The following is a 13,787-nucleotide window of genomic DNA, read 5'->3' on the forward strand; positions in this document are numbered from 1 at the left end:
AAAAGGTTCAAATTAAATATATTTTCAACTTAAAATATACTGTATAAAATTAACTCGTATTATATTTTAAATATATTTTGGCAAAGAATACATTTTTGCCATATGGGATGTAAAATTTGAAATATTTTTGCTTGCCCTTGAAATACATTTTAAAATGTATGTTGATATATAAAGGTGAAAACAAAATATATTTCCAAATTAAAAATATATTCAATTGAGCATTACTTTCTGCAAAATGTATTTAGCATTTATTTAAAATATATTTTTGGCAGGGAAGTGTATTTTTTGCTGTATGGGTCATTTTTTTTGTTGCAAATAACATTATGCCATAAATGTTGCACGGTCTGTTCTGTTGGGTAACAGTGTAACTAAGCAAGCTTGAAGAAAAAAAAACCATCCAGACCACAGGACATAAAGGCTGGTAAATATGGTTTGTGCTGACCACAGAGTGTTTTGTGTGGTCTGTTATTCACAGCTTGAAAGCCATCATAAAACCTTTATCATTCATTTGGTATTTGGAATCCCACAAACTATGAAAGATGAACTAAATCTGAGGAGACCATAAACATTTTTATGTTAATGTTCATTCAGCTAATGTCATTGTTTTTGAAGACATTTTCTTTACCCATTTTATTTTGCTACCATGTTGCCACGTGTAGTCCAGTGTTATTATCTAAGATTTAAGTTCTTGCTGCAACACCACGGGCCTCATTTATAAAGTGTGCATATGCACAGATTTGATCGTAAATTCGGCGTATGCAAGAATCCACGGCAAAGTCCATATATAGCCTATGAAAAAGTGCTAAGCGCCACGTCAGGGTCTGAGCAGACTTACACACTTTTGCTTTTCCGATTGCTGTAGGTTTTTGGAAATATAAAGCATTCTTGCTGCATGAAAAGAGTTTAAACATTGACAAGTGCTTTAATTTGTACATTTTATTAATTTATGAATTAGTTTATTTTATTTATGTATTTAGAAGAAAAGTTGGACTAAATTTTGGGATAATTTGACTACATGTAAACAATTGTATGCCACTGATTTAGGCCACACCCTCTTTCTTAAACCCTACCCTCCAAAACAAACGAGCACCATTATAAATGTATAATAAATTCCGGACAAAATGTATCGATTTAAATTCTCCCTGGCTACAAAAGTGTCGTCCACACCCACTGCTATTTCTTACTGCTTGCAGAAGTGATTTCTCACGACAGCTATTTTAGTACACGTCAGACATTAAAAATGGCTTACAGCACCTACAACATAAGACACACAGTCAGGATACTAAAGCCAAAATGTCCATGTTTATTGGTAAAGATGGTCTCTGTGTAGTGAATGGCGTACTGCAGAGGCTTACACGCACAGTTAAGCATTTGCCACAACCTTTGACCCAGAACTGATGGGCAGTCGACTTACTCTCCACAGCTGACCTACACAGCATCAACATATAAAAACAAAACCAAAGAAACATAAAATATTCAGTACAAATAAATAAGTAAACAAATAAAGAACAGAGCTAAATGAAACAGAGCCATTACAGGAGCAGTACTGTAGGATGCAAAAGAGATGATGAGAGATCTCAGCTGGGGAATACAGAAATATATACCGTATGCATTAACCTATCACAAACATGTCCGGATTACATTAAACATCAAAGTCAAAAGAACGAAATCATTGAAGGTATTCTGATAACCAAACCGTATTTTGCATTGTGAAATCATTTTCATGACATTTCTCATTAGTGTAATTTGATGTTATATGCTATTATGTTTACCGTAAAGTATGCATTATTGAACTATTTGTCATCTTTATGTTGATTCGAATTTAAAAAGTAAACCAAAAACTATTTTATGTATTTCAGAAATAAGCATTCGATAAAAATCTAAATCGAGACTATAATATGAATTAAAATAACACAAGGTTAACTTCTCATTATAACATCAATGGAAAGTGGCGCTTAAATGTGGTTAGTTGTCATGACAATGTCACAATGTAAAATTGTTAATGTTCCTAAAAAGGCTTTTTTTATTTGATTTTGATGTGAAATCTGACCAGGACATGTTTCAATGAGATTTACCAATTAAGAGACTGAAAGAGAAATGCATATTTCCAAAAATTCTGCCTCATATCCTGAAGAACTGTGTTTTGCTAATGGTACGTCAAAAAATAGAGAATATTTACATCTTTAGATTATATACATGAACACATGGGTCAGTATGAGATGATGAAAGAAACAGAGACCCGCCACATAAAGAGTTAAAGTCCATAACACGATCTGACGTCTGGCTCAAATACACAGCGACCACCAAATCAGAGATAGAAAAAAATCAGGGGAAATTTGAAATGAACTCTCATAAGCCAATGCAAGAGAAAGCAATGGGATAGAAACACAGAGAGGAACATCTCGCTGAATGAAAGCAGAGAAATTCATTTACCTCCTGATGACTTTAGCCTTCTACGTCACATGTTCATAAAATATATAAAGATTCAAACATGACTAGTCGATTAAAGCTTCAGTCTGTGAATCAGATTTTACTTCAAACTATAAGAAAAAGCCATGGAATCAATACCAATGTGGATTTTAGATGATGTCTGATAGCTTTAAAGTCAAAACCAATTATAAACTTTTACTTTTGTATTTTTTTTTTAATAGAAACATGTCATTACGTCAAACATTTTCATTGAAACAAGAAAACTGCAAGGATGTTAGAAACTGAGGTAACTGGCTGTATTATATGGGTTTACTCTTTGAATCGTGTCCCTCGTGTCCTGTCTCTACCGTTTCATCGGTCATAGACGTGATACATTTTGTCATTTCAGCATCATCTGACTGCACACGATAGGCTTAAAGGTTCAAATCTGGCACTCAACTCGCAAACATATCAGCATTTTACTGCATGTGATTATTTCATTTGTAAAAAAAGCTTGCATCTTTTCAAATCTCAATGTGTTTTTAAGTTTTCTCGGTTAGATTTTCTACTGTTGAGCCCACACAGGTTCCTCACATTAACTAACCTGCTCCTTATATTGACGTAATTATGATTTACCTATGTTCCCCATCAGCAGATGACGGTCAGATGCTACAATACGCTTTTAAGAGCATTTCCTGGCAATGATGCTGTTGCTAAGCAACCACACTGGATATTCAAACACAATCATCTTTTGTACTGTAGGGAGAAACAATAAAAGAAAAGAAAAAAAAATGCAGAGTTTATCCCCTAATTTAATTTTAAAGAATAGCAGGCAGACATTTGAGGGACCGTTGACTGATATCGGGGTTAATGTCCTCAGATTGCTGATGTATGTATGAAGGTTTGCCTAAATGAAAAAGATTAATTAGGAAGCGGAGAACTAGATTAAATCCAGAAACAAATTGCCCAATTTGTCAAGTTTGGTGTAATTTGATTTATGAAGGTTCCCATCGTAATTCATCCTTTTAGGGATAGAAAAAGATCAATCCGTTTTAACGACATCATTCTGATAAAAAGAAAATGATGAATTGGAAATTAATAAAGGAATAAAGTTTAATGCAGCAATAACAATGATACACGCATGTGTACTCGACTCCATTAATGGCACATTGCACATTGTTAATACACAACTCAAAGCTATTCAAGGATGAAGACCTTGATCAATAAAATGCTTTATGTAGTCAGCAGCGACTTCTAGAAGTTGGTTGTATGGCTCCATCGGTCCACAAATAACCCTGATGCTTAAACCTTCGCCACAGACCACCGATTCAATCTATAAACTGTATAGTACTTGAAAATCTTTACATTAGATTAAGTCATATTGCAAAATCTTTGTTCAGAAAAATCTAAGCATTTTCAGGATAACTTTTATTTTCTCCCTTTAAAAAATCTAAAATGTGTGAAAGTGTGTCTGGGTCAGCTCGGATAAACTCTGTGCTGTACATCCCAGTATATTTCAAAGCCTCGATTAATCTTAAAAATTGACCTTTCCTAATACACGTTCCCGGCCTTATTCATTGCACAAATAAAGAAATCTTTTAGTGAAACGCAAGGACAAACGTTACTTCTCAATTGATCGCAAATCCCTCTTTTGCCCTCCGTTCACCAATCAGATCGATTCCCAGCAGTCGAGACCGGCTCATTCGAGTCCAAGTCAAGACCAAATCCAGATTTAGCTTATCTGCACTTAAAACTATCCGGTCTTGGACTTGACTCAAATTCAAATGAGCCTACAAGACTGATTCCCAGTCCACAAAGTGTCACCCTACACCGTTCATTTGAAAGTACGTCAGATAACGAAAGCCAAGGGATGGGATTTCTTTTCCAAACACGTTCGGTGACACCCTGCACATCAACATCCAATGCCAGTGAATTAGCCCTTACACATCGCTCTTTCATTTGGCACTAACAAGAAAACAAACGCTCGATATCTCTCCGAACTTACATATGCACAAGAGCTTGCTTGCTGGCGGCGGGTACCATAGTACGTCTGCTGATGACAGTGTAAGTAAAAAAACGGCACACAAAGATGTCTTCACATGGAAAGGCCTTTTCTCTGCCTCCTTTCTGGGTATCGTACAATGAAAACATATGTCACCCTGAAACTGGTGTCTTCTGAAATTCAGATAATGAGCTTATGAATGGATTCTCACTTGTGCTAGATTCCAAATGGCGTCATAAAGCGATGGGAATGTAAGCATGTGTTCTGGATCACAGCGGTTTAAGTCTTTATTTCCGGATTAGTCTCAGCATATGCCGTCTCTTCCACACACACAAGCGCGCACACACACAGGTACACTACCTAGTGAGGACGTAAGATGAATAATGGAACCTCCAGGAAGTGTAAATGTGTGTATGCTTGTATACAGGTCTGTAAGCTGCTGTACATCTGTGTGATTGTGTCGCTGGACTGTGGCAAACCAACATTTATGTAATTACACTACTTTAATATAGACTATATTTTATACGAGGACACAACTCATAGGAACTGCAAAAAAGACGCTTGCTTTGGCACGTGTGTACTCAGTAGCGCCATGTCCACTTCGTCTGTAAAAGCCTGTCTCTCTGTTCATTGAATGGAATATTCCATAGAATCTGTCGGAAAGAATCGGAGTTCCATCATGTCAGAGACGTTGACAGTCACACTGGCATACAAACCAGTCTGCCTTCCTTTCTGTGTGTGTGTGGGCACGATCAGATCTGCGTCTCCTGAACGCTTTCCTTGGAGCCGTTGGAAAGCAATAGTGGCTCAGTCTGCATGTTGGGACCGTGACTGAGACCTTTCAGAGTTCCGTGGAACGTCATCGCCATGGGAATGGGAATCGGCAGGGGAGGTGAGGTCGAGCCATCGCAAATTTTCATGGTTGGAGCCTGATTTTGAGAGGATTGGTTGGGTTTGTTGTTAAGCATGGCAGAGGACATGTTCAAGCCCAGAATGTTGTTGTTGAAGTGATGAGCTTTGTAATAGTGGTTCAGGTGATCGGGTTGCCCAACACTTGGCAAGGTCATGATCTCTGGTTCGTGCATCCTCGGACTCTGGCCACCTCCGCCTGTTCCTACTCCCGCATGGACGGTGCCCCCTCCCGCTATGCCACTAGCTCCACCGGCAGATCCGATCTCATCTTCGACGTTAATGATCTCAATGGCACGTGTCGGGCCGTGGTGTTTGTGCAGCTGGTGTTGCTTGCGAAGTTTGTAGAAGACGACCAACATCACGGCGGCCATGAAGGTGATGGCCACAAAGCAGCCGATGATGATTTTGGTCGTCTTCATCACGTCCTCGAGACCCGACAGGTTGGCGACGTCTGTGATGGAGACGGTGTACGAGCGATCGGGTGCACGTGTGGCTCGGGGTGACAGAGAGGACAGCATGGAGCCGGTAGGACCCGGCGAAGCAGATGCGGCCGTCGGTCCCGGAAAACTAATAAAGGTCTCGGTGACAAACTGCCGTGCCGAATCGTGTCCCTCTTGCCCCGACTCTACGGTTTCGACTGTCACGGTCGTGAAGTAGCTGTAGCCATTGCCTGGATCAGGCGCAGAAACATTCAACACGGCTGTTGCGGTGGTATTGCCCGCAGAGTTGGTCACCATACAGGTATATGGGCCTGTGTCTTGCATGGTCACGTTGGTGAAGTTCAGGGTTCCATCATGCAGGACAGAGATTCGGACCTTGTACGCACCATGGGTCATCAAGGTACCGTTCGGGGTCAGCCAATTAACGGATGTCATTGATGTCCCAGTGCGGCATTTAAGCTCAGCGGCCATTCCCTCCGTCACGTTCAGGTCGGTCGGCGGCTCCACAATCACAGGTGCGTAGCAGGTGAAGTCTCGCTGGTCGAGATCTCCAATGTATCTGCCCTTAGCCCCAGGTGGCGCATGACAACGTGCACAACACGTGGAGTTATCGGGTACGGTTTCTTTCAGCCACCAGCTCAACCAGAGAACGTCGCAATTGCAGACCCAAGGGTTGTGGTTCAGATGAACACGCTCCAACTGCTGCAGCGGTGTGAAGAGGTCGTGGGGCAACGAGTGCAAAGAATTATGAGATAGGTTGAGCTCTTCCAGGTTCTTAAGATCGTCAAAGGCGTTCCGCTCGATGACGGAAATCCGAGAGTGCATGAGCCACAGTTTACGCAAGGAAACGAGGCCTTGGAATGATCCGGGCCGTACCACACCCAGCTGGTTTCCTGATAGCTCCAGTTCCTCTAGCCGCACGAGAGGTGTCAAGTTGGGTACATCCTTAAGCCCACACATGCCCAAATTCAGGAAACGTAGGTTCTCCAGCCCATCGAATGCCACCTCCGAGATGAAGCTTAGTTTCCGCAGCTCGCCAAGATCTAATCGCCGCAGCGATGGCACACGGTGGAAAGCGTACGCTGGGAGCGTCTCTATGGGATTGTTTCTCAGCCAGAGTTCACGCAGCTTACTCAGGTACTCGAAGGCCTGCGATGGAACCAGCGGCAATCTGTTGTCAAACAACTCCAAGGTGATGAGATTGGGAAGGCCATTAAACGCTCCGACCTCAATTTGACGGATCTGATTCTTAGACAACTGCAAAATCTCCAGGTGACTTAGATGCTTAAAGGTGTCCGACTTGATCACCTGCACAAAAGAGAGAGACAAGTTGTCTGTGTTATATCTTTGTTTTGAAAGTAGATATTATTACCTTTACCTAACCATGGTTTATACATAGTCTTTGTAACTGGCTTTTAGAAAACTTTGCATTTCAAAACCAACTGTTAAAACGTGAGCTTTCCAAGCATTCTTTTATTTCTTTGGTACAGCACATCATCTTCATAGGTAACTTTTATAAACTGTATAGTTTTATATAACAAATCCAAGTTTACATTATAGACTTGTATGGCATACAGAAGGTGTTGTCACCTGTATGGAGTTCTCCTGTAGGTTGAGGTATCGAGTATTGAATGAGATACTCTGTGGAACTTCATTTAAACCTTTTCTGGTACAAATCACTCGACTGGCTTGATTCGAACAGCTACAGGGAGGAGGGCAGCTCGGACTCGCCTCAGCTAATCTAGGTCCAAGGAGGGTTGGCCACAACAACAATTGGACCAACCAGATGAGGGGGGAGGGGCTGGAAAAGCCTGTTACCATAGCAGCCTGCATGGCAATTGGGTCATGTCCTGCCCCTTTCCTAAAAAAGGAAGCACCAAAAACACCTTAAAACTTTATCCTTCACTTAACAGAAAAATTAGAAAACGTGAACATGCGCTATCAATAACAACACACAAAAGAAGAAAATGTGGTTTTTACTATTAACTTCAGGTAATCAGGTAACTTGTGGCATCAACGTGTAAATCCAGGAGTTTGTTAACAGCACTGGATGCTGCTTGGGAATCTTCTGCTTTCCATCAGAATGGTCACAGTCAGCATTGGCTTTAGTGAGAGTCAGCACTGGTGGTGAGAGATAGAGAGAGAAAGGACGAGAGAGGTCAAAAACTGCATATATGTACAGCTTATCATATTTCATATAGCTAAGAGTGTACTGACAAGTGGATCAGCAACAAAACCTGTGACCTCTAGGCCTGCCAAAGTGGAGCTGTCCTTCTAATACATTTTCAATTTCATTTAATTTTGTTTTTAAAGTTGTTTTTACAACTCATTAACATAAACACTTTTCTTTTTCCTATATACTGAATCCTACTTGAACTGCTCTTGTTTGGTCTTGAAAAAAAACACCAGACGGCAAGAATAGCATTTTATAGCAATACAACACGGTTCAGATATACACTTTCATAATAGAATTTCCATTTCATCGATTCAAAAACAAATGTGCCATCTATTTTAAATGAGCCTAAGGGGGTGTATAGTCTCAAAGATACAAAAATTCAAAATACAATTTTACAAAAAAAAAAAAAACAATCTATAAATTAAATCGTCCTACAGTATGGCTTTTGCATCTTTGCCCATCACACACAGACGCATCCTTAATGTGTGTGTCTGCGCGCGCGCTCGTGTATGTGTGTGTGTGTGTGTGTGTGTGTGTGTCACAGGTGCGGTGGTGCAGCTTCACTGTAACCATGACAACGCTAAATTGATTTGCAGATGCTCGGTGTCGGAATCCGGTTGGGTGGCGGCGCTCTATTTGCTCTACGGCTCGGTTAAAACCCAACCACAGGCCAAAAAACCCCGAGCCGAATGTAAAGGTTGAAATATCTATTTTATAATCGATAGTAGAGGCCGTGAATCAATCATTTTCAAATAAAAGCCGCAGTATATCTGTAATCTCCATCGTGTACTGAAAGATACAGAGGGTCTTATGTGACCGATAATCGGTGCACATGCATGTAAATGCGTTACTGACTGCGGCGTCTTTTTAACGGAGCCCGTCGTACGCGTTTGAAATACACAAGTAAGGGCCTGACACACACACACACACACACACACACACGAAGACGCGCAACAAAATGGCACACGGCGCGGGTTTGATCGTGAAAAATGCTAATCAAAGCGTTATTTCCATAACCAAATGTCATAGAGATTTCTCCAAAGGATATTACGCATAATGACAACATCCAAATCGATTAAAACATAAAAGCAGTCAAATAAGCTAATGGAATACATAAATAAATAAATAAATACATACATGCAATTTCGTGAAAGGAATGCTAAATGAGATGTCTTACCGTTCTTCTCTCATGCGTCTATATGGCATTATCCAAATCCGCATCATACATTTCCATGTGGCAACCTTTGGAAAAACCAAATCAATGCCAATCAATCACACAACACGCATTTGTAACCAAACCTAATCTCATAAACCATGCACATAATTAAACGACAGTCTTATTTATACCTTCTCTTATTTCGACGGATCTCCTGATGATGTTTTGCGCTCTTCAATTGATGCTGTGTCTCTCCCACAGACCCGGAGCGCGAGCTGCGCGTCACTGGCGCGCGGAATAACGCTCAATTTATACAGAACAAATGAAACCGCCGCAATACGAAAAGACACGACGCTATCGACGTGAACTGTGAATATCGATCGCTATTCGGTTAACCGCGGTACAAGGCTGGAAAAATTCATGCGCGCAATTTCGTTTAAGGCATGCATGCAGCTCATTCGCGTCGTGGCCGTACAGATGGACGGATGCTGCACCCAGCGTAACGGCGCATCCTACGTAAAATCCGTAGCGTCGGTCCTGAATATGGCAAGCAGCTAAAGAGATCTGTGAAAAACACACCTGCTGTAACCAATTACCCGCGATCTACTTTTCCATACATCCATGCATCCATCCATCCATAGCATCATCGAGTCGTCTGCGTGATGCGCAGCTGCAAGATCTGTGCTCGAGCTGGAGAGGGGCTGTTGTATAGGAGGGGTACTGGGGGGCTTTGTTGCAATGAAATACAATGGGGTCCAAAAGAGACCTTCAGTTTAAATGTCTATGTTTTTGACTTTTAAAAAATAAATATATGCTTAAAAATAGATTCCCATTTTTTTCTCTCGCAGGAATGACATAAAAGAACAAATTTTGGTTCTTTGATAAACATTTCAAGTCAATGATTCTAAAAAGAAACTACTTTCACACCTGCTTTTGTCCACACCAAATGGAATGGATCTGTGCCATATAGACTGATATGGCGCTTTTCCATTGCATAGTACCCCACGGTTTGGTTTAGTTTAGTTTAGTACTTTTTTTCGTACCAACTTGAACCTTTGTTTGCACAGTATTACCAACACAACAAAAACAATACTTTTGAATGTTTTTATTCATAGATCACTTTGGATGAAAACCTCATGAATATATGTAAAGGTAAAAAATATGATAGGAAAGTTTATCTGAAAAATTTTACAAACTTTTCTGTATGTTGCATGACCCCATCAGTTCCATACTCTTAATTTGTCTTAACTGAAAAAAAAATGCACTGCATCTTAAAATTTATCAGTGCCATTATTATTATTAATATTTAAATCCACACCAGTTAAGTTTTTTGTATGGTATGTTTGTAAAAAAACCTACTTAAATGTCCCAAAATATCCTAGATCTAGTCCTGGTTTCATCTAATCCCTGTCCAAAAAAACTTCCCTGTAGTCATTCTCTTGGTTAGGGTTTGCTTGTATAATCAGTGATCTACAAATAATGCAGGATCTTCAGCCCAGTAAGTAATACTGTAAGTAATCTATAAAAATTCAGGCTGTTAAAACACTGTGATGTATATATAATATTGATTTTACAGTTACACTGAATTTACAGTAGTTTACAATGTGTGGTGGTCTTAGCAATGGCTCTCCATGCAGGGTAATTTGTAACGTTAAAATAATGGGTTGTCCTGTTTCATACGGTTTATATCCTGCCCCTGTATACTGTAGCTCAGTAGGAAGAGCGTTAGAAACTCAAAAGGTCATGGGTTTGAACCCAGTGAAAACGCATACTGATCAAAAATGTATAGATGCCCTGTAAGTCGCTTTGGATAAGCGTCTACAAATGCCTAAATGTAAATGTTATATTTACCCTAGTTTGTAATTCATATTGTTTCACTTAAGCACTGCAATTTGGGAATCAAACAACTTCTGAAGTAGGCTTATAAGTCAGGGTTTAAAGAGCTGCTAATCATCTTTCAAAATGATTTGTGGTATTTAACCCAGGGTTAAGTGTAATGTAAAAAGTTCAGTACTGTAATTTAACTGTAACTAACTGCTTCTCTCATTGCATTCATTTGTACTAAATGAAGCATTAAGAAAAATGATGAAGAAGATGAATCCTTGATTTAAACCTTTAACAATTCGTGAAGTATCTGCAAGGAATTTTTGAAAATATCGCAATTTACGGTGCATGATTTACTTTAAAAATGTAAAATCTTTTTCTATACGTTTTGCGAAATGTGTCATAATCTGGATAGATATAACGGTAGATAGATATAATATATTTGTATAAGATGCAATATTAAGAAAAAAATAGCTTTTTAAAGTGGGATCCCCACTGGGGTTGGCTGGGAATTTAGATGGTGAATTCTCTGGATCTGTTAAACCACTGGTTTAACTGGTTCTACAAGAGGAGATTATCTCACTCACTCCATCTCTCTCTCTCTCTCTCTCTCTCTCTCTCCCCCTCCCATTAAGAATCCAGTCACACAGCGGTGCAGTGGATATTCTGTCTCACCTCACTCCGTTCTGTACAACATGCACAGACACACACATACAAATATCAACAAACAATAAACAAACACTCTTGTCCTGTCTCTCTCTCTCTCTTTCTTTTTTCTCTCTGTCTCTCTCTCTCTCTCTCTCTTCTGTAGGTTGAAACTTGAGTGGTGTAATAATCTTTGCTGATGTCTTATTACCTGCTGTCGCTCTGTAGATTTCTGTCCTCACAATATGACTGTAATGTTGTGTACACACGATCTTCACTCTTTATTTGCATGTTCTCTGGTGCTTACAGTATGTGTGTGTGTGTCAGTATCTTGTGGTCTGTGGTGTATGTCTGAACCAGCTGTGCGGTTTTATGCATGCATGCGTGTTTGTGTGTATGTGTGTGCGTGTAAAGCTCTGTGTTTGTGTGTTGTGAATGAGTTCTCTGTATTAGATTCACTGAAACGCTATGTGCTTCTGTTACTAATCCTGAAGCTTTGACCTGATACATACAGAATTGGGAAAAATGATTAACTTGATATTATGCAGTGTATGCATGATATTCATTGCACATTGTAATTTAATATTAATTTTTACAGTAAGGTGCTGTTTAAAATACAGTTTATGACATAGTTAGCGTATTATTGTTGTAGATTATTTCTTTTAGCATATAAATATGCATATCTTTATTTTATATACCAAATGTGTTGTTACTCAGAAAGCTAAAGCTTCAAACAAGTTTTAACTTACTCAGTAAGATTCTCATCAAACTGTTGCTTCTCCAAGATATCAGATGACCTGAAATAGAAAAACAAAGTGAAAACAGACCATTAGAGGACAGCATGTTGTTGTTGTTGTCAAAATTGTGATACCACCCACAGGCTGTTTACTAAATCTCATTGCATGCGAATTTGCATAATATCAGCCCAAAATAGTATGCACGAGGTAATGCATCCCAATTCATGCGAAATATTTTATTGTATTATGTCAAAGTGTACAATTTCTAGTAGGTATGCACAGATATATACTGTAGGCAAATAATTGGTACCACTTTTCACTATCAGGTATTAGAAATCATACAGTGTGATATTTTTATAATTGGGTCACAATGACAATAAAATTAAAGCTTGTACATTGTGCACTTAGGACTTCATGAAAAAATTATTTGAAGCGAGAAGTAAAAAACAAAACTATTGGTGTCTATCTATCTGTATCGGTATGTTATTCTAAGTAAAGCAATATTGGTATCTGCGCATAGATTTTGTATCGGTGCATCCCTAATTTCTAGTGTATCAGTGGATACTTTAGTATTACCCACAATCACTTGCACTACAGAGGGTCAACTTTATGATATGAGTACATGTCTCTATGCTCATCCTTCACCAGCAGCATACTGTAGCTGATCAAATAAGGCAGATATTGGACAAATGTAGACACAAAAGGTTGACCATTATATGCATGTCATATTGCATTATCATTTTGGTATCAACCCTCAGTACTCAAGTAGGAGATAAATTTGTGCCATTAAAATGGATGCGATACTTTGTGGTATAGCTTTTATTACACTTTCAGGTACCAAAAATATCAATGGGACAGTACCTTTAAAAAGGTCCCAATATGAACCATTTAGGTTCTGATATTCACCTTTTAGGTACAAACAATGCATGAAGTTAAAACAACCTGGGTTTGAAAGTCAATTTAACCTACTATGTTAGGTTTTTATAAAAACTAGTTGAAGTTGTTTAACTGAGTTGTTATTAGGTTAAAGTAGCATATATGACACGCTGCATTTTTTTTCAGTGTGCTTTTTGACAGCATTTGTATGTTTATTCTTGAGGGAGTAACATGTTTACATATACAGTGCCCTCCATAAGTATTGAGACAATAAAGACAAAAAATTGCTCTTTTTGCTGTGGAGCCAAGAAATTAAAGGTGAATCTGAAAAGGTAACTTTTCACAATTTACTCAACAGAGCAAAATCAAAAAAAAAATTCTTATATTGAGACTGTAGTCTGACAGGTGTTAAGTGATGAGCTGTGTCCTGATGCATTCATTGTTTACACATGAAAAGCAGGGTATGTGTAGTATCAGTTTCATCCATTGCTTCAGGTGACAACACACACGTCAGGATGAAAGGCTGATGTTCTTTGTTGGTAACGCATGTATGTTTTGAAACATAATCTTGTCTCCACAGCAAACAGCAATGTTGTCTTTACTGTCCCAA

At 39.2% G+C, this 13,787-nt stretch overlaps 1 protein-coding gene across 1 annotated transcript; it reads right to left on the reverse strand.

Annotated features, from left to right (window-relative positions):
• Positions 1-1,282: 1,282 nt before the first annotated feature.
• lrrc4bb (leucine rich repeat containing 4Bb) lies at positions 1,283-9,811 on the reverse strand. Its single transcript, XM_065258827.1, has 5 exons — positions 9,287-9,811; positions 9,117-9,181; positions 7,744-7,884; positions 7,354-7,624; positions 1,283-7,071 (listed from the first exon to the last, which is right to left on the reverse strand). Exons 4-5 carry the CDS (start codon positions 7,594-7,596, stop codon positions 5,164-5,166), a joined length of 2,151 nt encoding a protein of 716 aa, XP_065114899.1. The 5' UTR covers positions 7,597-7,624; positions 7,744-7,884; positions 9,117-9,181; positions 9,287-9,811; the 3' UTR covers positions 1,283-5,163.
• Positions 9,812-13,787: the final 3,976 nt, after the last annotated feature.

The sequence above is a fragment of the Paramisgurnus dabryanus genome, chromosome 22, assembly GCF_030506205.2.
Source record: "Paramisgurnus dabryanus chromosome 22, PD_genome_1.1, whole genome shotgun sequence".
NCBI lineage: Eukaryota > Metazoa > Chordata > Actinopteri > Cypriniformes > Cobitidae > Paramisgurnus > Paramisgurnus dabryanus.

Excerpts from the sequence above, each read along its gene's own strand:
- lrrc4bb (XM_065258827.1), bottom strand. The coding sequence starts at position 7,596 with ATGCAGGCTGCTATGGTAACAGGCTTTTCCAGCCCCTCCCCCCTCATC. Across the intron at positions 7,072-7,353 it reads TACAGGAGAACTCCATACAG|GTGATCAAGTCGGACACCTT; the intron begins GTGACAACACCT and ends TCTTTTGTGCAG.